Source organism: Pistacia vera, unplaced genomic scaffold (assembly GCF_008641045.1).
Source record: "Pistacia vera cultivar Batoury unplaced genomic scaffold, PisVer_v2 Contig188, whole genome shotgun sequence".
NCBI lineage: Eukaryota > Viridiplantae > Streptophyta > Magnoliopsida > Sapindales > Anacardiaceae > Pistacia > Pistacia vera.
The window spans coordinates 1,086,469-1,111,661 of NW_022195981.1; the positions used below are offsets into that span (position 1 = coordinate 1,086,469).

Below are 25,193 nucleotides of genomic sequence, written 5' to 3' on the forward strand. Positions count from 1 at the left end.
TCAGTCATGGCCATCCTTGTAAGAACCTAATCATGTCTGTTTAATTAAACAGGTATAGCCTTTCCTTGTCCAATTGGACTTTTCACTCACCCTTACACGATTAGATCTCCCCGTTTCTTGAAAGATGCAGCATAAGCTAAGGACGATATTAGGAGAAAACCATTTAACAATCAAGTAAAATTTTACCTTTTCTTCTTTCTTTCTTTCTATTATCAACAAATACAAAGAATATGTTGAGGTTAATGATGTACAGACAATCTGGAACATATAAACCTCATGAATGATTTACATCTTTGTTCTACAAAAGAATTTTAATGAGCATTGGTCATTCCCCCACCACCAAAATAAGTCAAGACCAACCCTTCACTACTACATTCTGCAAAACCTCGCTGAGTCTTCAGGATGCCACGCCACCTACCATTTAATACTTTTCCTCTTCAAGTACAAGAATTCTATACAATACCACCATAAAAATAATTCATACAAGACCTGAACTCCCTTTGTCATCTGCTCCGCTTCAAGTCAGACAACAAAACTGACCAAAGGATCCATGTTTACAAGTACTCAGACATGAATCTCAAGCTTCAATAGCATTAACTTCATCACCACATACAATTCACTCCAGAAAATTACTAGTGGCTACTGCACACGGAGGTTGGAGCTTATTTTACACGAAATTCATGTCTAAATACAGTCAGATTCTGGGTGAATTTGTCCCTATTCTTTGAATCCAAACTTCGTGTAACATCCGCCATTAGTTTATCAAAACAAACTGAGAGTCTTTGATGTTGATCCACCGGCTGCAAAACATGATGCAAGTAAGTCAAATCAAGGATGACATAATTATAAGATAAAAACTAAATTCCCTTAGTAATTGCAATTTCAAACCATAGATCAGTAATTTTCTAGTTATAAATTGCAATTGTCAATTGATTTACATACAGTGAAAAGTGGAATTCCAATTACCAAACCCTTCAGCATTGGATAGCAAAATCTCTTCCAAACAGACAAAATACAAAGACTAAAAAATACCACCTGGTGTTCATACTTTTAATATTTGCTTCCTTATCATTCAATTGACTGTCGCTTATGCTTTATAGTAAAAGTTTACCAGATTAGTTTCTCCTTCCCCTAATCCAGAGCCTCTCCAATAATAAAAAGAATCAAAAGTACACAGACAGAGATCAGAACACTTTTATCCTATACTCGAATAATTATTAACCCAACTAGAGATTCACTACACAACTCTTTTTAATGATTTAGATCTATCATAAAATATATCATTATTTAAGTCCTTCTCTAGTTATTTGTTGCCTTCTCCATTTTTTATTATTAAGAAGAAATATCATTATTTAGGTCCTTCTCTAGTTATTTGTTGCCTTCTCCGTTTTTTATTATTAAGAAGAAGTTTGAAGTCATAATGGCTTGATTTTCATTTTTTCATTTTCCTCGTTCTTTTCCATTCCTGTTCACTTTATCTTTCATGTATTTTCCATTATTAATTTTGTTGCCATCTACTAGAATCAACTCACTCCATAACTTAACTCTATGTCAGAACCAATTTTTTTTCTTTTCTTTCCTTTCTTCTTTTTGTAATCATTTTTAAAAAGGGGCTAAACTCACTAGAAATTTGGCTAAAACAGTTCTTTGAATGCTTTTCCATGTATGGGATTTTTATTCTCACCAAGGTACATAAGAAGGATCAAGCATTTAAGAATTAGCTAGCTGCAGAGATATGCACACACATGTATGCACAACAAAGATATTGGGAACTCGAAATTTTAAATGGAATCTGGTATCTTCATCAAATGATTGATTAAAATTTTAAGGTGTCATAAAAAGACTTGAGCATCGGGTATCAGATGTATCAAAATGGGAAAAACTGATTTTACCAACTTTGTACAGATGAAGATTGTTGAACTTACCTGTGAAGCCAAAATTTGAGCTTTTAAATCTGAGAATATCTGCAGACGAAATTTAGATTTTCTCAGTCAAGGATAGAGTACAAGAGTAGAGATTGCATCAGCAGTCAAATTCACATTATGATTATATATAAAGGTCAGAATCTTGTGCCTTAAAAATTTAACGTAAGGAGGGTAAAAAAATCCCAATTGTCTAGCTATTCTAAAACAATTAAATAGAAACTTGCTAAATACTACTTTTTGACTGCATTTAGTTCCAGGTTCAGTTGCTTTTCTTGTGCAAAGTGCAAACTCAAAACACAGTCGACCCCAAACCATTAAGTAAAAGAATGCAAAAACAATAATTCCAGAAAATGAACAAAAATAATAAAACAAAAACATCACTGAAGTACCCATAGCGCAGACTTCTGACACAGCCAAGTTGTCTTATATTAGTACTCTTATAGTGGTATTTCTCTCTTTGAAAAAGCCATGAGATTGTCAATAAAAATATCCTAGGATGGATATTCACATTAGCCATTCACCCTAACCAAGAACCATTTCATCTCCACCATATATGATAGGAAAGCAAGACTTATAACAAAATGTGAAACATAAAGCATCATTTATCAGTGACTGATCCGAAGAATGCAATTACCAAAATAAACACATTGACTTACAGTAACACAAGTAAAAGGAACTTGTCCTACTTATGCTCTTCCTAGTAATAATAATCATTATTAATTTATTTTATTTTGTTTTCATTTCAAAATCCATCATCAGTAATATATGATGAAAAACTTTAAATTTTAGAAAACAAGGATGTTATGGTAGATGATGCATGTGAGAACGTAACAGAATATCAAATACCATTTGTTATTCCCTTAATGACTAGTCTGAATAAAGGACATGTCTAATAAAGAACACATGTTGGTAAATAGGCATATGGGCTAATGAACTTCATAATAGCAAGCAAATAAAATAAGCAAATAGAATATAGATTTTCGTGCTAAAGAAATGTGATGAGTCAAATATGCAGTTAGCAGGTATAAACATCACCTGCTCACTAATAAGAATTAAGCTCAGCATAGGTCTGCTAAGACTCCACTGGTTGCCACAATCTTCAAATAAAACAATCTCAAATAAGGTCTTCAATATCTGCAAATAAATGAAGGAATTAAGTAACTCAAAATATTCCATAGAAAGCAGAAACAGAATAGTATAAAATTAAAATGTCATATTGGAAAATATATACAATGCACAATGATTCCCATATCAGTTGTTAAATCGAAGGTGAAGCTTTTTCTGCATCTACTAAGATGCCCATCCTCATCCCTAGGTATGGCATCTCTCGTTTACAAGATAGGCCAGTTGAATTACCAGGATGGTTAGGCCCTGTAGCTAATTATCCTCCAGATGATGAATGGAAAAATCCATTAGATATTGAACTATTGGTTCTAACCCATGTCTAGCTATAAGTCAACAATTCAAAATGCTTTTCTTCCATACACTAGATTAACCAATGTTTAGACAGAGTAGACCGATTAATTCGAGAAGAAACCCTTCGCATGCCTACATCTACAAAGTTGAAAAAAAGAAATCAAAACTAACACAAAATATATCTACTTTTTTGCTACCACCCACAAAGGGAAAAGTCTGATGGCTCAAAAGCTACAGTACCAATGAGAGCAAGAGCAACATCATCCCTTGTTTTTGAACACCTTTCGTTCACCTTGACACGTAGCAGGAATAAGTCCAATAGGATTGAGGTTTTCTCTACTTGGAAAATTCTTTTTCCCTCTTTGGTAAAAGAGGGCCAAGTGTGTGTCAAAGAGAAAATTCTAGAAGGGGAAGATATCGTCCATCAAGTGGAACAGAGTGTGACCACCAAGCAATTGGGGTTCTGACTGATCACTTAGGGGGTCCATGTCATCTAACACTTTTCCTGTTCTCTTAGAATAAGTAAGTTTGAATAGGATGACCAACAAACCGACGAGCTCATAACGAAACATTAGACAAAGCAATATCAGAAATTAAGGAGGACATTATAACCACATCAGGAAAAAAAATCCATACAATTTACATCAACAAACCACAGAACGAACTATATATCCTACACATTAGAACTTGAATGCAAATTTATAGGTTTATAAAAAAATTTAATTCAGGTATGTGAGCACATGCAACCGATAGAATGAAATTGGAGTACCTTTAAATCCACAATCATTTGACCTTAAAAGAAGCAAGTGGGAGAAAGAAATTGTAGTGGCTACCACAACTATCTGTACCACCACAACTATCTGTACCATCAACACTAACGTTTCACTAAATAAGAAAGGCCCAGTGGAAAAAAAATATTATTTCACAAGTTCTGTAGGATTAAACAACAAAAAAAANTTAAATCGAAGGTGAAGCTTTTTCTGCATCTACTAAGATGCCCATCCTCATCCCTAGGTATGGCATCTCTCGTTTACAAGATAGGCCAGTTGAATTACCAGGATGGTTGGGCCCTGTAGCTAATTATCCTCCAGATGATGAATGGAAAAATCCATTAAATATTGAACTATTGGTTCTAAGCCATGTCTAGCTATGAGTCAACAATTCAAAATGCTTTTCTTCCATACACTAGATTAACCATTGTTTAGACAGAGTAGACTGATTAGTTCGAGAAGAAACCCTTCGCATGCCTACATCTACAAAGTTGAAAAAAAGAAATAAAAACTAACACAAAATATATCTACTTTTTTGCTACCACCCACAAAGGGAAAAGTCTGATGGCTCAAAAGCTACAGTACCAATGAGAGCAAGAGCAACATCATCCCTTGTTTTTGAACACCTTTCGTTCACCTTGACACGTAGCAGGAATAAGTCCAATAGGATTGAGGTTTTCTCTACTTGGAAAATTCTTTTTCCCTCTTTGGTAAAAGAGGGCCAAGTGTGTGTCAAAGAGAAAATTCTAGAAGGGGAAGATATCGTCCATCAAGTGGAACAGAGTGTGACCACCAAGCAATTGGGGTTCTGACTGATCACTTAGGGGGTCCATGTCATCTAACACTTTTCCTGTTCTCTTAGAATAAGTAAGTTTGAATAGGATGACCAACAAACCGACGAGCTCATAACGAAACATTAGACAAAGCAATATCAGAAATTAAGGAGGACATTATAACCACATCAGGAAAAAAAATCCATACAATTTACATCAACAAACCACAGAACGAACTATATATCTTACACATTAGAACTTGAATGCAAATTTAGAGGTTTATAAAAAATTTAATTCAGGTATGTGAGCACATGCAACCGATAGAATGAAATTGGAGTACCTTTAAATCCACAATCATTTGACCTTAAAAGAAGCAAGTGGGAGAAAGAAATTATAGTGGCTACCACAACTATCTGTACCACCACAACTATCTGTACCATCAACACTAAAGTTTCACTAAATAAGAAAGGCCCAGTGGAAAAAAAATATTATTTCACAAGTTCTGTAGGATTAAACAACAAAAAAAAAAAAAATATGATGATTATCATTATATATGAAGGAAAATATAACTTGGTTATTATTTTTCTGTTTGAGAATAGACCTATAAATAGTCATTAATGTACAACTGATCTAAGAAGCAAATAATTTATAGATATGCGAAGCCTACTAATTTCTAGGATCAATGAATGCATAGGAAACTAAACATATGATAAATAACATGATTCCCAGTCAAAATTCTTTATTCTAGGTAGACCCCATTAGGTACAGTCTTACACAGCTATAACTAAGGCAAAGACCATTCAAAAGCAGAGAGCAAAAAGAACTAGAGTGCCAGTCTCGACAATAACAAAATAACAGCACCAAAGCAGAACAAATGGTCTTCATTTAAAAATTGAAGAGTAAATAATGGCTGCCAAAAAAAAAAAATACAACTACAAACAATTCCTCACCTCAGGAAACAAATTGGGGCACTCCGCAATGTGTCTTGCAAGATTAATTGCAGTAGGTAAAGTGGGAGCCTCCCCCATAGTTATGTTGTTGAAATAGAAAGCAGCCAAATTATCAACAGAAGAAGCACACTGAAGCAAGTAGTTAATGATAGGTCAATTAATAAATCAGAAAATAAATTGGAAGATAATGAAATGTCACACTCAGATGAGAAACAGCTGAACTGAAGTCATATGATCATGGAAGTTTAAAACATTTTGATGATCGCCATTCTACATAATAGTTTGCTTAATACACACCTGTGAAGAAATATTTGTATCCAGACCTTTGAGGCCGGATTCAAGAGAACCAACTAGGTGCATAAAGGTGTTTGTATCCAAATTCAATATAAAAGTGATGTGGCTGCTGAATAAAACCTCCAAGAATGCAAAGTATGCCCTTGTTAACTGCAAAGTAGTAAATGTGTTAGCTTATAATCCGTGAAAACATTGACCAGTTAACCAACTATACACCTTCAAACTTATCCACATAGACCTAGAAGAAATAACAATAGATTTTGGTATCTTTCATGAAATAATTCAGGCATGGTTTAAGAATAATATAATTTACTTTTAGAAGGCCATGCATATAACATAATGCTTCTCTATATGGCATGAACTGAATTAGTCTTGACATTAGCCTAAGAACTAAATTGCAATCACACCAAAAGTAGAAACATGGTATTGTAAGATTCAGTACACAGATGATCCATATTGTTTACCGTTGTAGATGCAATTATGAGAAACTTACCAAGTGTATAACAATGGAACAATGGTGTATGGTTATTTTTACGCCATGACTTCTTTTCAGAATGGAAAGACTTGAGTAGCATCTATCAATATCATTATACTACTTACCAGAATGAAANTACTTACCTAATCTGTGAAAACATTCATGAGATCATTTGGGGTATATTGAGGTAACAATGGGACGCCAAATTTCGCATTATCCACAAATTCCATATTTGGCTCCTCCTTCACTCTGTTACTATTATTATCCAAATAGATTTTTCCATGGTTCAAGTTGTTCATTGGTGATTCAAGTTCATCAATTGCCAGGCGACTTGGAATGCATGTGCCTTTACCAATGAATCCTAGATTTCTTAATGGTCCTTGATCAAGCACTTCACCTGATTTAACACCATTAGAAGTTTGGGTGTCTGAAACATTAGGAACAAGTCCTGGCACTTGTCTTGCAGCTCTAAATGCGATTGAATTATGAACTTGCTGATTTGTGCCGTTATCAGCATTTACCGAGCAAGACGATGCAGAAGGAGAAATTGAACCTGGAGCTGAGTAACCACTAAGAACACCTGTAGTTTTTAAATCACAGTCAGAGATTTGCCCAATATTAACTGAGTTATTTGGACTTGAGAGAAGACTATAATCAATAACAGCACTTCTATTATAGCTGCAATTCTGATTGACAGAAGCAGGACTATTTCCTGCCTGAAAACTGGCTGATGACCGAGATGGGACCACAAGACAAGAAGGTTGCACATTAATTGAACGGCTGGGTCCAGATAGAGTAGCATGTTGCTGTTGACATTGTTGCTGCTGCTGGTGCAGCATATCAATCAGCATATTACTGTTTTGGGGATTCATTCCACCAAGAGTGCTACCAGATGTCAATGTACCTGCACCAAGGTTATTAGGTGACCACACTCCAAACCCAGTAGGTACATCATCAACAGATATCATGGATTGAGGGAAATTTTTTGAAATGTTGGATTGGCATTTTATTAATGGCTGACCAAAAGTCACACCATGTTCAGCTGGAATACACTTGGACCCTTGTAGAGATGCTTGTAGAAGAGCTGGCTGGTCCATCGCGGTAACTAAGTTCCCTGTTGGATGACCTAAAAGTTCAGCATGCAGGGCTGCTAATGTTTGTGGAGGAATTTGTCCAGAGGCAGCCAAAGCTTGGATGTCAAATCGTCCAAGTGAACCAAGTTTCACATTCGGTTCTACAGGCCCAGAGAAAGTACTAGAAATTCCTCCTTGTTGAGCCACTCCACTTAATCTCTTCAAATATAGTCTGAATTTCTGCAATGTATTATCCTATTAAGTCAAAACTACTGAAATTAACATATAAGCAACAAAGATACAAAAGTAGAAATACAACTTTCATCCATAGTATGACATGTCAAATTGGTTGTCAGGTGACAGAAATTATAGAATGGCAATTCAGCCCATCAATCATTATTTTCTATACAAACCTATCAGTATATCATTAATCACATGTACCAATACAAAGACTGGGTGATAAAATCAACATTCACTAATCAATAATTAGTCAAAGTCTTCTATCTAAAACTGAAAAACAGTGTCCTATTTATATGGCAGCCAGTCTTAAATAGTATTAACGAATTTTCAATCATGGGTACATATGTATCCTTATCATATTGAAATGACTACCATTATTGGTATTAAACCAATAGTGATTCATACAAACTAAATCTTCTAATTGATAATTGGACTAAAAAAGAACTTTAAGTCGTTCATTATCTAATGGATTTTTCCGTTCTAATACTTCATCCGAGAGTTATAAGTATTTATCAAATCTGTTCCAACGGAATGCTATTGGATCAAATGACAAAGACATTGTTGAGAAAAGATGGCTTTTCCCAGATGAAACGAAAACTAGATGCATGTAACAGGAGAAAGGTTTGCCATTACTTAGCCGAAAGATATGTGGCCATGAAATAGGGATTAAGTGGAACAAAATTGACTGGGTGGTAGAGTCGTGATAAGAATTCTACTTCTACCCAAATAAGAAGCTCAACTTTGGACAAAAACAATCCAGCCAACACAAGTTACAAAATATTTAATTCTCAAAGCGAATAACTTCCTAAAATTACTACTAGAACTTAATTCTAGATTCCTTGTCACCTGGGGTATGCTAAAGTCGTAATTAACATGATGATCAAGCTAATAACATTTAAGCTCCAAAAAGAGAGAAATGTCACAAAAAAAACATGACAGTAGTTTTTTGCTAAAATAAATTAATTTAAGGCAATATCAGTTTTCACAAAATTGGTAGCAATGATCCTTCTTTCCAACTCTCCATTTTCCTTTAAAACTGAATGCCTTGCTTCTTCAGTTAATCGATTTATTTTAAGCTTCTACTGAAGAAAAAGCATCTCCTCTTCCTTTCAATTTATGTACTACAATAATATACCATTCATCTTCTTTAATGAGGATAAAAGAGAGATTAAAATAAAAGAATAAGATATGCAATGGTTAAAATTTGATTTGAATGTAAGAATCAAACCTGCAAATGGCTTGCAACATTTTCTCTAGTTAAGCCAGGTACATTCATCAATTCAAGAATTCTCTTTGGTACAGCCTCTGTCATAGCAGACAATGTTTTTAATCAGCAATGGTATAGAAGCAAGGAACATTCAAAAAATTATTTCAGAGATGAACAAGAAATGTATAGCATCTTCCCTATTTGACCAAACATATAATGCATCAATTGAAAGGAAAACCTATAAAAAGATTTCAGTATCGTACTATCAATCCCAAGCTGATTTACTGCACCAACAAACTGCTGATGTAGTTCCACTGACCACACTACACGAGGTTTCTTTGCTGTGGAGGGATCATCGTTTTCAAGTTCACCGTCATCTTCTTCTTTACCAATGCTTCTCTTCTTCTGAGCTTTCAATGTTCCTTCAGTTCCTTCATCAACAGAAGAAGCGTATTCAACTTCATCACTTGCTCTTTTTTGGCGATCATTCTCATCAAAGCTGCCTCCTGAATGTTCAATGTCTTTATTTTCATTCCACTTTTTCCGGACAACATGCTGCCATAAATTTTTAAGCTCTTCCTCACGTATAGGCTTAATCAAGTAATCACAAGCCCCATGTCTGATTCCCCTCAAAACAGAAGAGTATCTTCCATCAGCAGACATCACTGAAGCAACATTAACTTTAATGTCAATTTAAGAAGCAAAATAAAGATTCTATTACAAAGCAACGAAAATAATACTTACTGATAACAGGAAGATCCATTTCAAGTCCAACATGTTCAAGGAGTTTATAGCCATCCATATCAGGCATATGAACATCGCTTAGCACTACATCAAAACAGCCTTTACTCTGCCTTAAAGTGTTCAAGGCAACAGTTGCCTGGGAGCATGTTGTAACTGCAACCAATCCAACAAGAACATTGAATAAATTGACCAAAAGCTAGCATTGCAAAAATTATGCCATATTCGACAATAAAATATCCCACAAATATTTCTCATAAATTCTGAACATGGGAAATAATGCAGAACCAATAATGTATGATAGTTGATATTTTTACACACAGTCACACAGAGATCTCAAAATATCCTGGTAACCAAAAGAAAATCCAAAGTCTTTTCAGAGTCAGCAGCCATACAGCATACTAAAAACCTTCTTANTTTTATATATATATTTATTTTCCTTCGTTGTTAGGTAGGATTTTAGGATTATGCCCACTATAACCTTTAGTGGGAATTTTTAAAAACAATTGTCAAAAGAACTTTTTGATTTTGTTTTATTTTGAATAATTGGAAGTTCTACAACTATGAATTAGAAGAATTTGGTATTTATATTGTATTTGCTTTCATATAAATCATTTATTTTTCTTATATGATCATAAAGATAAAATATAAATACCTTATATATCGATCCTCTACTATTCTTTTGAAAGATAAATATAAATTTAATTGTCGAGAAATTCTAGTAAGAGTTAGGGATGAAGATCCCATTCTCGTTCGGCGAATATCTCGATTACCGTTCCCAACCTCATATATCATTGTCTAATACATAACATGAGTCAATTTAAGAGAGATTGTCAATTTTAAAAATAAATTATAACCTTTATAACAAATTCAAAATCAAAATTAGGAATGAGAATCTCGTTCTCATGTAATATCTATCTTTTATAATACTTGATTTTACGAGAGAGTTTGGTTTCTAAATCAAAACAACTTTATTTTTTTTCTAAAAATCCAGGTATCTCAAATATATGAATGATTTTAACTAAATGATAATTTTTTTTTTTAATCCGGAGATGTTTAGGTTAATTTACACGTACATTAATTAAAATCGGCGGATAATTAGGTTCCCTTACAACACATGTACATGACATCCAGGTTGTATCAATGTCGGTCCAACATAGTGTCAGGAATCAGGGATTTAGGATACATTGGAGCGTGTTCCACGCTTCACCATGTCTCGAGTGGGAGATGTTTAATCAATTTAACTGAATAAGCTAAGCTGCCAACGGTTTTGATGCGGTGCGTCGGTGGCTCTCTGGGCTTATTCTACAGCCGACAATTTTGTTACGTGGCCCTCCAAAATTTAATGATCTTTGCCTTTTTCAGCCCCAAGGAATTTTCAATTGATGGGAGTGATGAAAGATCGGTGATTGGGCGCCATTTCATATTTTAATCACCGAATTTGAGACGATTTGATGGAATCCTGGCCGTTCGCTTTATTCATTCAGGGGAAAATATGGGTCCCAAGGTCTCACATTCATTAAATTTTCAGCTTGATTTTAATCGTTTGATTAGATCTTGACTAGTTAATTTGTCATCTGCTTCTTTGTAAAATTGATTAATTTAAAATAATCTACGATTTTTAGAAATGATTGAAAACCCCCTTATTAAAGAATTTTTTAAAACTTTAACCCCTTTTTTTAATATATATAATTTTGAAGAGATTTTAATAATTTTAGAGAATAAAATGTTTTCTAAGATTGGTGGGTCCATTTTAAATTAAATGGTGGTTAAAGGGTATATTAAATAAACTCATAAAGAAAATCAAAAAAATATTACGAAATAAATAATAAAAATTTATCGATTCAATAATATTACTAAATAAATAATAAAAATTGACATAGAGTTATATTTTATATCCCTATAAAAAAAATTATAAAAACATCTATTGATATTTTTTCAGCATTCGAATTAAAAAAGAAGAATAAAAAAACTTTTAAAAGGAAAGGCAATTCGATTAGTTAGATTGAGAGGAATGAGAGAAATAAATGCCTCAAGATTCATATTATATTTGTTATTAGTATAAGCATCGGTATTTTGCTTAGTATAAGTAAAAATCAATACTCGCTTAACGTTTCTTGTACTAATTTCAGGACTATTAACCACATTTTCATCGGTTTCCCTCTATTTTTTTATTTTTTATTTTGTCTAAGTAAGACACTAATTTATACTATCAAAGCATTTTGAAATACTTTTAGAAAGTGAATTTTACAAAAGAAACCTCAAATTCACCGAACACCCATGAGAGTATTTAGGAAAAGTTGTTTGGTGGGAAAAAAGTTGCATTAGATTTCACCCTCTAAAGTACAACAAAGCATTGAAACTTTTTCTCAAGATTATTTAGAAATTTATGAGATCTCAAAGTAATACCCCATTTCACACTCCTTTTTGCATTTTAAAAGTAAACATGTTTTAGCACTATCTTTAAACCAATACTAAAATCTGAAAGATTCGATACTTTCAAAATCAATGGTTTTAAAAAGGGTTTTTAGTAACGTTTAACATTGTATTTGTAGGATATAAAATTACATATTTAACGTTTTGTATCACAAATGGGTTTAACTCATTGGACATCTTTATCGACATTATATTTGAATCCAAAGGACACCTAGGGCAACAGCTTTAGTAGAAAAATCACCTGCTTCCATGAATTTTGACAATAAATTAAGTAAAAGGAAATACATCATCCAATTCAAATGTGAGAGCTCTAAGCTTTGTTCTCTTTTTAAGGTCCATTTCATATATTTTTGTGGAGGATATAATTGTTGGGCCCAGCCCAATTGTTTCCAGCCTTCAGCCCCTGAACTGAAAATTGTGGTTTCAAACTATTGATCATTAATGTAGTTGAGAAAGTTGAGTGTCAACTAAGTTTATTATTTGAGTAGACACACAACTATAAGATTGTCAACTCTTAGAGCAATTTATTATCCATTCAATTACTCTCTATGTCCATTATTAGATAGCAAATGTTCAAAACAATTAATGATCTTGTCCGTTGTTGGACACACTCCTTACAGTTTTGTCTTCGACATAAACAATGCTACAATTACCCAAAAAAATACACCGGCATACGTGCCATCATCTTTTTTTCTTAAAAAACAAATTCATAATTAATGGATGATCAAGATAGTGCCACGTTTGTCAGTGCGTGAATTCGGTGTATTTTTTTCGGTAACTGTATTATTTTTCATGTTATATATCCTTAGCCTAGACCTTTTTTTTTTTTAATTTTTACATGAAGTATTCAGATTAACTTGCGTACACCTCAATTAATCTCTTAGGACCTTAAAATTATCGGTTAGATAAGAGCTCTAGTGGCCACCCAATTAACAATTAAGGTGAATCGAATTCATAACTTCTTAAGTAATATATTTAAAAGTCCTAGTTAACTACTCGACCATCCGATGGTGGTTAATATGTATAGTGTAGCGACTGTATTATTCAACAAAAGACTTATAACATCAAACAATGATTAACATCCATATAATATATGGTCCCTCATTGGTTCCCATATGTCAATTAATTTTCAATCTTTCCCATGTCTCAATGTGTAGCTTTCAAAATGGTACATAGATTCTGAAATGAAAGAGACTATCCAAGACCTTGAACAATCTTTTGAAACATTGTTTTCACAAGCATATATCAATCCTATTAATATGGACTGTTTTGTGTTGTCTTTTTGGAAAAGAAAAATGTAATTGAAATTAACATGAAATTTGTAACCTCCCTTATATGGTAATTAATAAACCTGTAATTGAAATTAACATGAAATTAAAATATGAAAACATTTGCCCCTTATTTAAGAAAATTTCATTTTAATGTGCCTTAAATATAATTCCTTAAATAAATTGTTTAACTAGGGTATCCCTCATTCATTGAATATTACACTTTTAAACATTATTTTCTGATTCTGTCATTGTATGACCCTGCCTTAAATACTCCCCTTTGTTTCACTATTATATCCCTATCCTATTCCACTATTCTATCCTAAAAACAAAAAAATGCATATGTTTCAATATTTTCAAAATCTAATTATACTTTATTCAACTTTCAAAATATGAATATTTACATTTCTTGTAAAGATAACCTAATTTTACTTTTTTTCAAAATACTATTCTAAAAAACATCAAATAATGAACCAAACGGAGTCTTTAAATTATTCGGCTGTGTTTGGTAGAGTATTTAGAGTAATATTTTTGAAAAAGTTGAGTTGGGTTGTTATTACGAGAATAAGATTTGAAATTAAAAATTTGTTTGGTAAATTTTTTGAAAATATTTTCTAAAAATATTTAGAATATTTTTAATCCTTTATATTTGTTAATTTAGCTAAATAGCCCTTACAATAAAAGTTTTAAAATTAAAAAAAACACCCCAATCCACCCATTAAATGCTAGCAGTCGGCCACCACCGTCGGACAGTGGTCGGAAGACGCCGGAATGATGCATGACCGGCCGGATCAGGCCGATAATTCGTCGATCTAGCATTTTTTGGCCAAAGATCTGGTCGTTGATGACAGTCATATCTTGGCTGTCGTTGACGACTAGATCTGGCCGTCAGCAACTAGATCTTTGGCCATAGATTTGGCCTTTTCCTGCCAGATCGGCACACAACCAGCCATATACAGCTATTCGTGCACCATTCCGATAGATTCCAGCCACCTTCTGAAGGTGGTGGCGGTTTCCGGGAATATGTAGGTGGGTGAGGGTGTTTTTGTTAATTTATAAACTTTTATTGTTGGGGATGTTTAGTTAAATTAACAAATCTAAGGGGTTAAAAAAATTTAAATATTTTGAGTTGAATATAATATAATTGGATTTTGAGAATATTGAAACAAATATGTATTTTGAATATGATTGGGTAAGATAGTATTTTGAATAATAAAACAAACGTAACCTAATTTTCCCCCTGATTTTTGGGTCAAGTGTTTACACTTTACATTACAAATAATTGGCATTATAGTAAGCCACTATGTTTACAACGTTAGTCGATTTCATTCGATTTCGATTTGAATTAAATTATAAATTAACGATAATTTTGTAAGGTTAGGTAATTACTTAAATCGGAAACACTATTTTCGTTTCGAATAGAAGTATCATATTTACCTTGAGGATCAAAACATTTTGCATAAACATATCTAGCAAAGATCTTAGTAGATAAGATTTTGCTCAACATTCTTTATATCTCAAAACCCTATTTTTTCTCTACAATTTACCCAAAACATGGAAACATAATGATCATATAACCATATTATTTCATCTATAATTATATGATCATATAATTAATCCTTTTCTTTATCCTTTTAGCTATCAAGATTCAAGAGGTATAGTTCAAGCTCCATGTATATATTTTTATATTTATGCATTAATGTCAATAATTTTTTTTTCCCCTTTTAGAGTCATTATTCTTGCATTCTAAGATAAGAAAAGAAAATATTATCAAACGGGTACACATATAATTATCGATTATTACTAATTCAATAACATTATAGATCCGGTATTGTACTGTAAATGACGGAAGATAATCATTAAAGTTTAAAATAAGTGGGAATTCTAAGTAATTTCAAGTGCATGCACACAAACTATTTGCATGGAAGTTTGATAATTTATTTATTAGCTTGATGAATATAGACATGGAAATTGGTAGATCCAAAAATGGATTGATTGATTTGAGGTCTTAGTTTAGTGGTAGGGTCTTTTTGCCACTAGATGCTTTATTCACACTACAATTTTATCAATTCCATATATATATATATATTAATGTTGTTTTTTGTTAACCCTACAAAATTATCAAAGTTTATAATATTGTTTTGCTTCAAAGAAGCCTCTTTTTGGTTTTTTTTTTTTTTTTTTTTTATATATATATATATTTTTTTTTTATTTAAAGCCCTAATCAATAGATAAAAAAGGGATAAACTATTCCCAATGATCAAATATCTAATTCCACCAATATAATAATTAAATTAATATTAATTTATATATATAATATTAAGTGACAAAAGCCATTTAAAGATGCTTTTAGCCCCACAAAAATATTAAATTTTTTTGTGTGAAAAAAATTTAAGAAAATAAAAAAGGGTATTCTTTTGAAAAACTTAAATTTATTCTTTGTTAGGAAATAAAATCAATGTCAAGTAATATAAATATTAAATATATTTCTTAAAATATTGGTCTAATATATACTATAATCTCAATGAGAATCGCCCAAGATCTTCACATGGGATATATTTAATTTAATTTGAGATATTGTCATATTATTTCCTATATAAGTATAACAACCCATCACCCATCCATATTGCAATTTTTAAATAGAAAAAGTAATATTTTATTTCAAAATTAAAAAAAAAAATTCATCAATCATCAAAGAGTAATTGTATTTTTTATTTATTTTTAATTATTGTATCATATATGAAATCGTCTAATTAAACAATATTACGTAATATTATAAACTGTCAGAAATTTTTTTTTTATGCAACTTATACCAACTATCAATAAGAGTGTGCTATATGGTCGCATAGTTATATATGTATACATTATACAATATTTTTTCTGTTATTTTTTTTTTTAATTTATTTTTCTACTCTTGTAAAAGAAAGCTTTCAAAAATAGAGTGGAAAAATAAATTCCAAGAAGGAGTTTTGTGTAATTTCATGTCTCTATTTTAAAAAGAGTACGAAGAATAAGGGGATAGAAAGACAGGCGTGTAAGGAAATGGGTCCGAGCTCACGAAAGTAAAGCACGAAACCAATAATAATACTCCAATTTGGTGGCCCCACTCTATCATCCTTACTTTCCTCACGCGCTCTCATAACACTCTCCCCACTCTCCACTTCCCATCCATCAACTTGAATTTAAACTTAATTATTGTAAGGGTATTTGTTCATAAATCTTAAACATTTTAAGTTATTATTATTATTATTATTTTTAAAAGTAAGACAAGATATAATTGAAAAATAATATGAAATAAATGTATTATGCTACATATATATCGATCCCATAAAATTCCAAAAATTTAAGTAGAATAGATGTATCACGTTATTTTCATATCAATTCGATTAAATCTGATTATAGATAATATCTCAATTAAAACATTTTTAATAAAATTTTACTGTAAATATGCTTATTTTTCTTTTGCTTGCTTAACCATTATAGAAATTTGTAAAGTAAATATATATACAGTGAACTTTTATTAGATAAAACATATATAATACGATAAGCTCACACCCGAAGCTTTTTCTTATTAAGTATTTAAAGAAAAAATTAGTATCTTCTCTAAATTCTTAAATATTATATTTAACTCATTTTTGTTGTTTTCATTTCATAACAATATTTTTTTAGCAAAGCATTAGACATTAATTTCATCAATATTTATATTATTTACCATAAACATAAAAACTTATATAGTAATTTATTCTGGCTTATAAATACAAATTAATTTATTAACGTATTTTTTTATTTATATAGTAAATATTAAATAACATGAAATTTATTAACATATATTTTTTTTTTTATATAGTAAATATTAAATAACATTAAATTTATTACTGTCCAAATGTTCCCGCGTGGAAACATGTGCGCGTGGGGAACAATATCTGTTTTTTGAAAACAGAAAAAATGTTTTCGCTATTACATTAAAACAGTAGTGTGAGTGAGTGAAGAAGAGTTGCATTTTCATTACAAGATCTTTCTCTTTGCTGTCAGAACAAACAAAACTCTGAACCCAAAAACGCTTTGCAAAAACACTGTCACTTGACCGTTTCATTTTTTGGCAAGAACCCGAAGCAGAAACAGTGAAAACAGTAGCATCAATCTGCTTTTGTTTTTCACAACAACAACAGAGCCCGTTTCTCTCTTTTCGTTCTGGTTAAGGATTGCCACTGCTCCCTCAGCTCAACTGGATTCCTCCAGGTATCCCGTTTTCGTTTCTTTTGTTTTTGTTTTTGTTTTTTTGCTTCCAAAAACCAGTCTTGCAATCTCAGTATGTCTCTTTTTGGAAAACAAAATTCTGGGATTTGTTCTGTTTGTTTCCGTTTTCAGTGGGTTTGTTTTTGTTTTGTATAATTTTTATTTTTTAAATTTAGAATTTGGATCTAGTTGAGAACGTGGGTTGGTGATGGTTTTGCTAGCTAAAGTTTGGTTCTTTAGATCTGATTGAGCTAAAATGTGGAAACTTTATTAACAAAGAGCGTCTATGATACTTGTTTATCTTCAGATTAGTTCAATTGGCTTTAGATTTATTACAATTGTAGAGATTTTGTATGTTAATTTGTCAAACCGATGTGATATTTTTAGGTTATTCAAATGCTTGAAATTGAAGCTTTGTAAGTGGGAATTTTATTTATTTAAAGGAATAAAGTAGTGTTTGAATTTGAATACAGTAGCTTGTCAATTCCTATGATAAAAAGAATATGTGAAAATTGAACATATTTGGATGAGATGGCAATTTTGTGAGTTATTTAATTTGGGAAATATGTGACATGGACATTTTTGGGGAGATATGAGGATTGACTATAAATGAGTATGCGTTGAAAAAGGGCATACTAGAAAACAAGGAGCTTTTGTTTTCATTGTAAAAGAATTGTAAGTTTCGCAAGTTGCAATGCGTCCAAATAGATCAAAATTTGATAGCTGAATATGCTGGAATTATGCTTATTAAATGAGTGGCATGTGAAGTTAGTTGCATAATCTTTATTTTGATGGTCATGACACGTTGACGTTTATTTATGAAAAGGATAAGTTTCTGATCCATAGCAGTTATTGGTTTCCTTCATTTTGTTTGCTTTATGATATTCTGCTGGGTTTTGAATCAATTTGTCATCATTATGCAGTGTTGAAGTCCTCAACATATTCTAGTTGACCAGTGAGAAATTGACGTGACGCTCCATGAACTTTGGGTGGTTAACTATCTAAACATGGATAAAGTATCTCCTGATTGTCCATACCCAGGATGCTTTTTTTGTGTTATGAAGGAAGGAAATCCAAGTAAGCGCAGAGCAAGTATATTGAAATTCTTCAGAGAACTACCCTCGCAGGATGATGATGGGCAGGTTTTACCAATCAGTGGCCTATGGAACACTGCTATGGCACATCCCAATGATCCCGAATTCATAGAGTTAGGAATATTTGAATGCATGTCTTCACTAATATGTAAGGGTTTGAAGAACCGTCGCTGGCTTTCTCATGACCAGAATATATACATTCCTTATTATGCAGCGCACATTATTGGATCCTATACTATGAACATGGAAGAATTTGCAGAAAGTGCTGTTCATGCTGGGGTAATTGCTCCTTTAGTTGAACTTTTGAGAGGGAGGTTGACTTGGGTTGAACAGAGAGTGGCAGTGCGAGCTTTAGGGCACTTGGCTACATATTCCAGTACCTTTCCTGCTCTAGCAAGTCAAGGTGAAATCCTTGAGCTGTCCATACAACTAGCAATGAGTTCACTAGAGATAGTTTACTCGCATTTCTACCAGTATGTTGATAGGAGGCTGAGTTATCACTGTGATCTGCTAACTCGTGGCATGGGTGGTGTTGAAATGGAATCCCGGAAGGCAGAGGAATGGGCCAGTCAGTTGCAGTGCTGGTCCCTTCAGCTCATTAATTGTTTTGCTTTTAAGCCTGAGTTTCTTCCTGCGATCTGCAAACCTGAATTTCTGACTAAACTACCAGGCATGTGGGGAGGACTTGTTAACGAAAACTCACCAGCTGGCATTGGTTTATTGAGAACAATTTGTCACCATAAGCTTGGTAGGGGACCTGTTGCTAGCTGTCCTGGCCTTATTGAAGCATTGTGCAATATCGCTCGATCTTCAGATGATTGGCAGTATATGGCGATTGACTGTCTCCTTTGGTTGCTCCAAGACCCAAGTACATGTCATAAGGTATTTTTCTCATCAGCTAGTTTGTTTTAACTCTAATCTCACACTCGTATCCCTTTTGCTGTGTGTGTCACTAAATGAAGTTTTGGAAGGCAAGTTATAAAGCTGGACTAATTTTTCTTTGTTCTCAATGGGCATGATTCATGGGTGTGTCGTCAAGGATCCTACCATATTATAAGTTATAACCATGATAACTGACATTTTTAAGATCTTTGTGAGTTTCTGAGTGAAGCTTAAATCTGATTTCTATGTTTAGTAGTTTGGTAATAGTACTTTCGCCATGAATGCTTTAACAATTGTGTTCGACATAAGAGCATCTGTTTCTACTTAGTATGACATAATCTTGCTTGTTTTTAGGTATTCTTTAATTTAATATGGTGGAAGAATCACTTCAAATAAGGTGCATTGTCCAGTTATTAAAATGACTTTCTGGTGCTAAGGACTTGTACCTAATTATGTCCGATATATTTCAGTAGATTCCCATTTCCTTTCTGGTGGTTACTTACCACTAATTATTTGATTTGGGTTTTAGTATATTAACCATGCGATTTCCACTTAATGCTTCTCAATCTGTCCATATAGGTGATTGATAAGGCAGTACCTGCACTTGTAGATCTGGCGGAGATAACAACTCTGGGTGATCACAAAAAGCTTGGGGATTCTATTGTTAATGTTCTTCAGGAATGTATCCAATCGCAAGGGACAGGACGTAACTCTATAAATAACCGCACTAAAGAACAGATTGAAGAACTATTAAGCTCCAGACAGAGATTAAAGTGGGAAAAGAATATGCCAAAAGAGGATCTTCATATCAAACAGGCAGCTGCGCTGGTAGTCAAGCTCGAAGGAAATTCCCTATTCTCATCAGGAAATATATCCGGAGCTGCATCAAAATACTCAGAAGCTTTGGCCTTATGCCCAATGAGATCCAAAAAGGAGAGAGTTGTTTTGCACAGTAATAGAGCTCAGTGTCATCTCCTGTTGCAACAACCCTTGGCTGCCATAAGTGATGCTACACGTGCACTTTGTCTTCACAACCCGCTTAACCGTCATGCCAAAAGCCTTTGGAGAAGAGCTCAGGCTTTTGACATGCTTGGCTTAGCTAAAGAGAGCTTGTTAGATGCCATTCTATTCATCAATGAATGCTCTCAATCAAATGACCCTGATCTTTCTCTGAGGCAAAATAAGGTCCCTGACTATGCCGAGAGATTAGTCAAGAAGCAGATGCGTGCAGCTTGGTTATTTAGAGAGGCAGCTATTAAACATGGAGGTGTCCATTGTGACGGTGATGCTGGGGACATATATGGCCAGGACACTGATGGTTCTGAATGGGAGACAGCAAGCGAAAGTGATATAGGAAATGATGGCAGAGATGAAATGGGTGATGAAGATGATGATAGCGAATGGAAGAATGAGGATGAGAGGAAAGATAAATATGATAAGCCACCAATGAAAGGTATAATTCAATGTCTCAATGCTCTGTAAAAAAATTAGTGCTTTGGCTTCTGTGAAAGAAAAAGAAGAAATTGTTATATTTTTAGAGTTATATTCAACCCCTGATACCGCTTAACTACCAGTTCTTTCTTGACAAAAGTAGACTCATAAGATTTAGGCAAATAGGTTTGATTAGCCAAAAATAACTATCAATAATTGCTATGCTTAGTTTTATTTCGACCTGCGGATATTAATAGACAGCCTTTTCTTGTTCTTTTGAGCTAAATAGCATAAGAAAGGTCTTTGACCATGAACTTCACGTTAGGGTTCAGTTTCAAATATCCAATATGCATAACATCATGCGTTTGGTAGGATTTAAAATCTTCCACTGTCATACTGGTACATGGAAGAATAAAAAAGTATTAAATCTGTCATGTATGTCAACCTAAGAGTTTTATTTGTATTAATGACATTCTATACAGTATAGCAACCTGTTTTCGAACAATCGTTTCTCGTATTATTCCTGTGCATGTTCATCATATATATTTTGTTCGTGATGACCTTTTGTATTTTCTTGTTCAGCTTGATGTCTACTGCTACAACTTTTTTATCCGATGGATGTTCTATAATGTGTACATGTTTGTTCGTTGGATTCCTAAACATTGTATTGGACCCTTGATTTGGTACAGACATAAAGAATGCATACAATGTGCAGCTTGTGGACGATGAAACATGAATATCAGAATCTAGACATGTTTACCAACATTGACTTAAGGTACCATCTTTTCTTAACGCGCTACAGTGAGTGTTGCTCTATTGTGTTAGAAAGAACTTGTTTTGTTAGTTTTCTTGCTTATTTTTTTCCTTTTTGCTTTCTCAATTTGTTCATGTCAATGTTAATTTCAGTTGTAGAAAATGAGCCTGAGTGTGAGTATAGAGAAATTTTTTTTTTTTTTTCTTTCAGTCTAGAAGTTTGAGTTGTTTAAAGAGTATTTTGTATATAGAACCCTAAGGGATTTTTGTCATTGAACTATCAATCATCTGAGCAATGAATTATAATTTGCTTTTGTCATCTTCCAAAGAACTTAAACCCACTACAGAGCAATGATTTATTGCTAATTTAAATCAAACTTACTACAATTAAATCACATAAAAATTAAACCAGTTAATAAAAAAAATCAAACAATTTATAGATTTTGAAGGAATAGACACTGAATCATTTAGAGCCTTTCAAACTGGAGACTCAAACCTTTCAGGAAGCATAGCAGACTGCCAAGAACACAATATGCATAGGATTGGCTACCTGAATGGGGTCTTTTATCCTGGTTGGAGGAGAAATTACCAAACGTCTAGCATTCTCTCACACTTTAGTGCAAATGAATGAAATAAGCATCTTCTTCCTGAAGAATTTGAAGAATATTTTGGAAATTCTTATGATCTCCATTTAACGGGGAGACACATAAACAAAGCGAGCTGTCTGCCGTATACTTTTGTAAGTTTGCTAATGCTCAACACTCCATTACTTTCATCATAATCATCTTCCAAAGAGAGCCATTGATTAATGTAACATATGTTATTTGTTTTTAGATCAATAAGATAATGGTTACCATCACGAGTATATAAAATAACCCTTTATAGCCCCAAGCACCAAAGTCTTTAACCTGAATTCTTTTACCCAGTTGCATTCTTTTGTACGATAATCTTTCACCACCTCTATCTCCATCGCTCCATTAGATATAACATATTAAAATTGACAGTTGCCAAGGATCCCCTCATATNTGCTTATTTTTTTCCTTTTTGCTTTCTCAATTTATTCATGTCAATGTTAATTTCAGTTGTAGAAAATGAGCCTGAGTGTGAGTATAGATAAATTTTTTTTTCAGTCTAGAAGTTTGAGTTGTTTAAAGAGTATTTTGTATATAGAACCCTAAGGGATTTTTGTCATTGAACTATCAATCATCTGAGCAATGAATTATAATTTGCTTTTGTCATCTTCCAAAGAACTTAAACCCACTAGAGAGCAATGATTTATTGCTAATTTAAATCAAACTTACTACAATTAAATCACATAAAAATTAAACCAGTTAATAAAAAAAATCAAACAATTTATAGATTTTGAAGGAATAGACACTGAATCATTTAGAGCCTTTCAAACCGGAGACTCAAACCTTTCAGGAAGCATAGCAGACTGCCAAGAACACAATATGCATAGGATTGGCTACCTGAATGGGGTCTTTTATCCTGGTTGGAGGAGAAATTACCAAACGTCTAGCATTCTCTCACACTTTAGTGCAAATGAATGAAATAAGCATCTTCTTCCAGAAGGATTTGAAGAATATTTTGGAAAGTCTTATGATCTCGGAGAAACATAAACAAAGTGAGCTGTCTTGTGTAACCATATACTGTTGTAAGTTTGCTAATGCTGATCACTCCATTACTTTCATCATAATCATCTTCCAAATAGAGCCATTGATTAATGTAACATATGTTATTTGTTTTTAGATCAATGACATAATGGTTACCATCACGAGTATATAAAATAACCCTTTATAGCCCCAAGCACCAAAGTCTTTAACCTGAATTCTTTTACCCAGTTGCATTCTTTTGTACGATAATCTTTCACCACCTCTATCTCCATCGCTCCATTAGATATAACATATTAAAATTGACAGTTGCCAAGGATCCCCTCATATTGATCAATGAAAACTTTTCATGAGTAAATGGATTGTAGTCCTCAAAATTTGGATCAGGAGTCAACCTGAATTCCTCCTTTTTGAAATCGATTTTGCCTTTTCCATGAATCATCCAGTGCATGTCTCCATATGCAGTCACTCCACAAACACTTATCAAACATAGAAAACAATAGGGGATTAAGAAGACTCCTCGCCATGATTTGTGCCCGAAGTGTAAACTTCAGCTGCACGCATTTAACATGTACAAACATTTGGACAACTTTGTATGTTTTAGTTGTACGTTCAAATCCCATTCTGTTCCATATTATCTTCATCAGTTCTTTATTGGCCTTCCAAACTTCACCAATTGGCGGCGGTAGCTCCAAAACTTCTCCTCTGAGAGGATTCAATAGAAAGGCTAATTCAGAACGTCTGTTTTAAATGCATGATAAACCATGAGCAACGTGACAAAGATGATAGTTTTTTCTTTTCTACATTATCCGAAAACTCTATTGCAGGATCAGCATCCTCATAAGCGAATGCAATTTCTTTATAGACATCATCGCTATAGGAGGAGTATGGCTCTTCAGTACAGGCCAATTCATGCTTGTTAGCGAATGAAACGCTGTCAATAATGTTGCAACACTTCTTTTTGACACATATCGAAAACGCATAAGTGATTTTGCAGGTAATTTCAGAAAAATATTGTGGACGATATGAGTAAGAATATTAATATTAGCACTTCTGTTGCTTTCCAAAAGAGCTTGAGCAATTAGAGATTTCCATTAATCCCCTAAACTCAATCTGAAAAGAACCGATCGATCTGTGCAACTGTATCCTAACCATACATATTATAACCTTACAAACCAGACAAATATTAAATTCACTTGACCTAAATTGAATCGTGAGCAAGAAACGACTATACATGAAGTTAACAGGTTAAGAGAAAATCTAACCGAGACAGACAATTCAACACATTCATTAGCAACATGAACATTAAGTAGAAGATTATGAATCTGAAAACTTACAGTAGTGAATAGTGGTGTTGTTTTGGAGTATATTACAATGAAACCTAAGAAACACCAGCAAGAACGTATAGGGATATGTTGTTGATACAGAAAGTCTTAAATTATTTGGGAGGATTTTTTTTGGGAGAGAGTTTTATTAGGCTTATGCTTTCTGTTATATTTTCATGCTGACCTTTTCATTTCTTCAAAAAATATGTATATGTATAATTTTCTTTGAGTAAAAATCAATTTACCCCCAATCATTTCAGAAACTAATAAGAGTAATGTTATAATTACAACTTC

The 25,193-nt window shown here is 33.0% G+C and overlaps 3 protein-coding genes across 4 annotated transcripts; 1 reads left to right on the forward strand and 2 right to left on the reverse strand.

Annotated features, from left to right (window-relative positions):
* Positions 1-220: 220 nt before the first annotated feature.
* On the reverse strand, positions 221-24,482 carry LOC116127053 (exportin-7-A-like). Its single transcript, XM_031412725.1, has 7 exons — positions 24,477-24,482; positions 19,551-19,556; positions 6,132-6,280; positions 5,835-5,963; positions 2,961-3,059; positions 1,926-1,964; positions 221-800 (listed from the first exon to the last, which is right to left on the reverse strand). The coding sequence occupies exons 3-7, from the start codon at positions 6,192-6,194 to the stop codon at positions 663-665; spliced, it is 468 nt and encodes a 155-aa protein (XP_031268585.1). The 5' UTR covers positions 6,195-6,280; positions 19,551-19,556; positions 24,477-24,482; the 3' UTR covers positions 221-662.
* Positions 6,742-10,015, reverse strand: LOC116127052 (two-component response regulator ORR21-like). Its single transcript, XM_031412724.1, has 4 exons — positions 9,868-10,015; positions 9,387-9,788; positions 9,145-9,221; positions 6,742-7,916 (listed from the first exon to the last, which is right to left on the reverse strand). Exons 1-4 carry the CDS (start codon positions 9,932-9,934, stop codon positions 6,747-6,749), a joined length of 1,716 nt encoding a protein of 571 aa, XP_031268584.1. The 5' UTR covers positions 9,935-10,015; the 3' UTR covers positions 6,742-6,746.
* On the forward strand, positions 17,574-22,283 carry LOC116127051. 2 transcript variants are annotated; one of them, XM_031412723.1, is made up of 4 exons: positions 17,574-17,807; positions 18,728-19,780; positions 20,360-21,233; positions 21,794-22,283. In XM_031412723.1, exons 2-4 carry the CDS (start codon positions 18,812-18,814, stop codon positions 21,796-21,798), a joined length of 1,848 nt encoding a protein of 615 aa, XP_031268583.1. In that variant the 5' UTR covers positions 17,574-17,807; positions 18,728-18,811; the 3' UTR covers positions 21,799-22,283. The 2 variants fall into 2 exon arrangements, with proteins under 2 accessions (XP_031268583.1, XP_031268582.1); XM_031412722.1 differs by having other exon boundaries at positions 21,901-22,283.
* Positions 24,483-25,193: the final 711 nt, after the last annotated feature.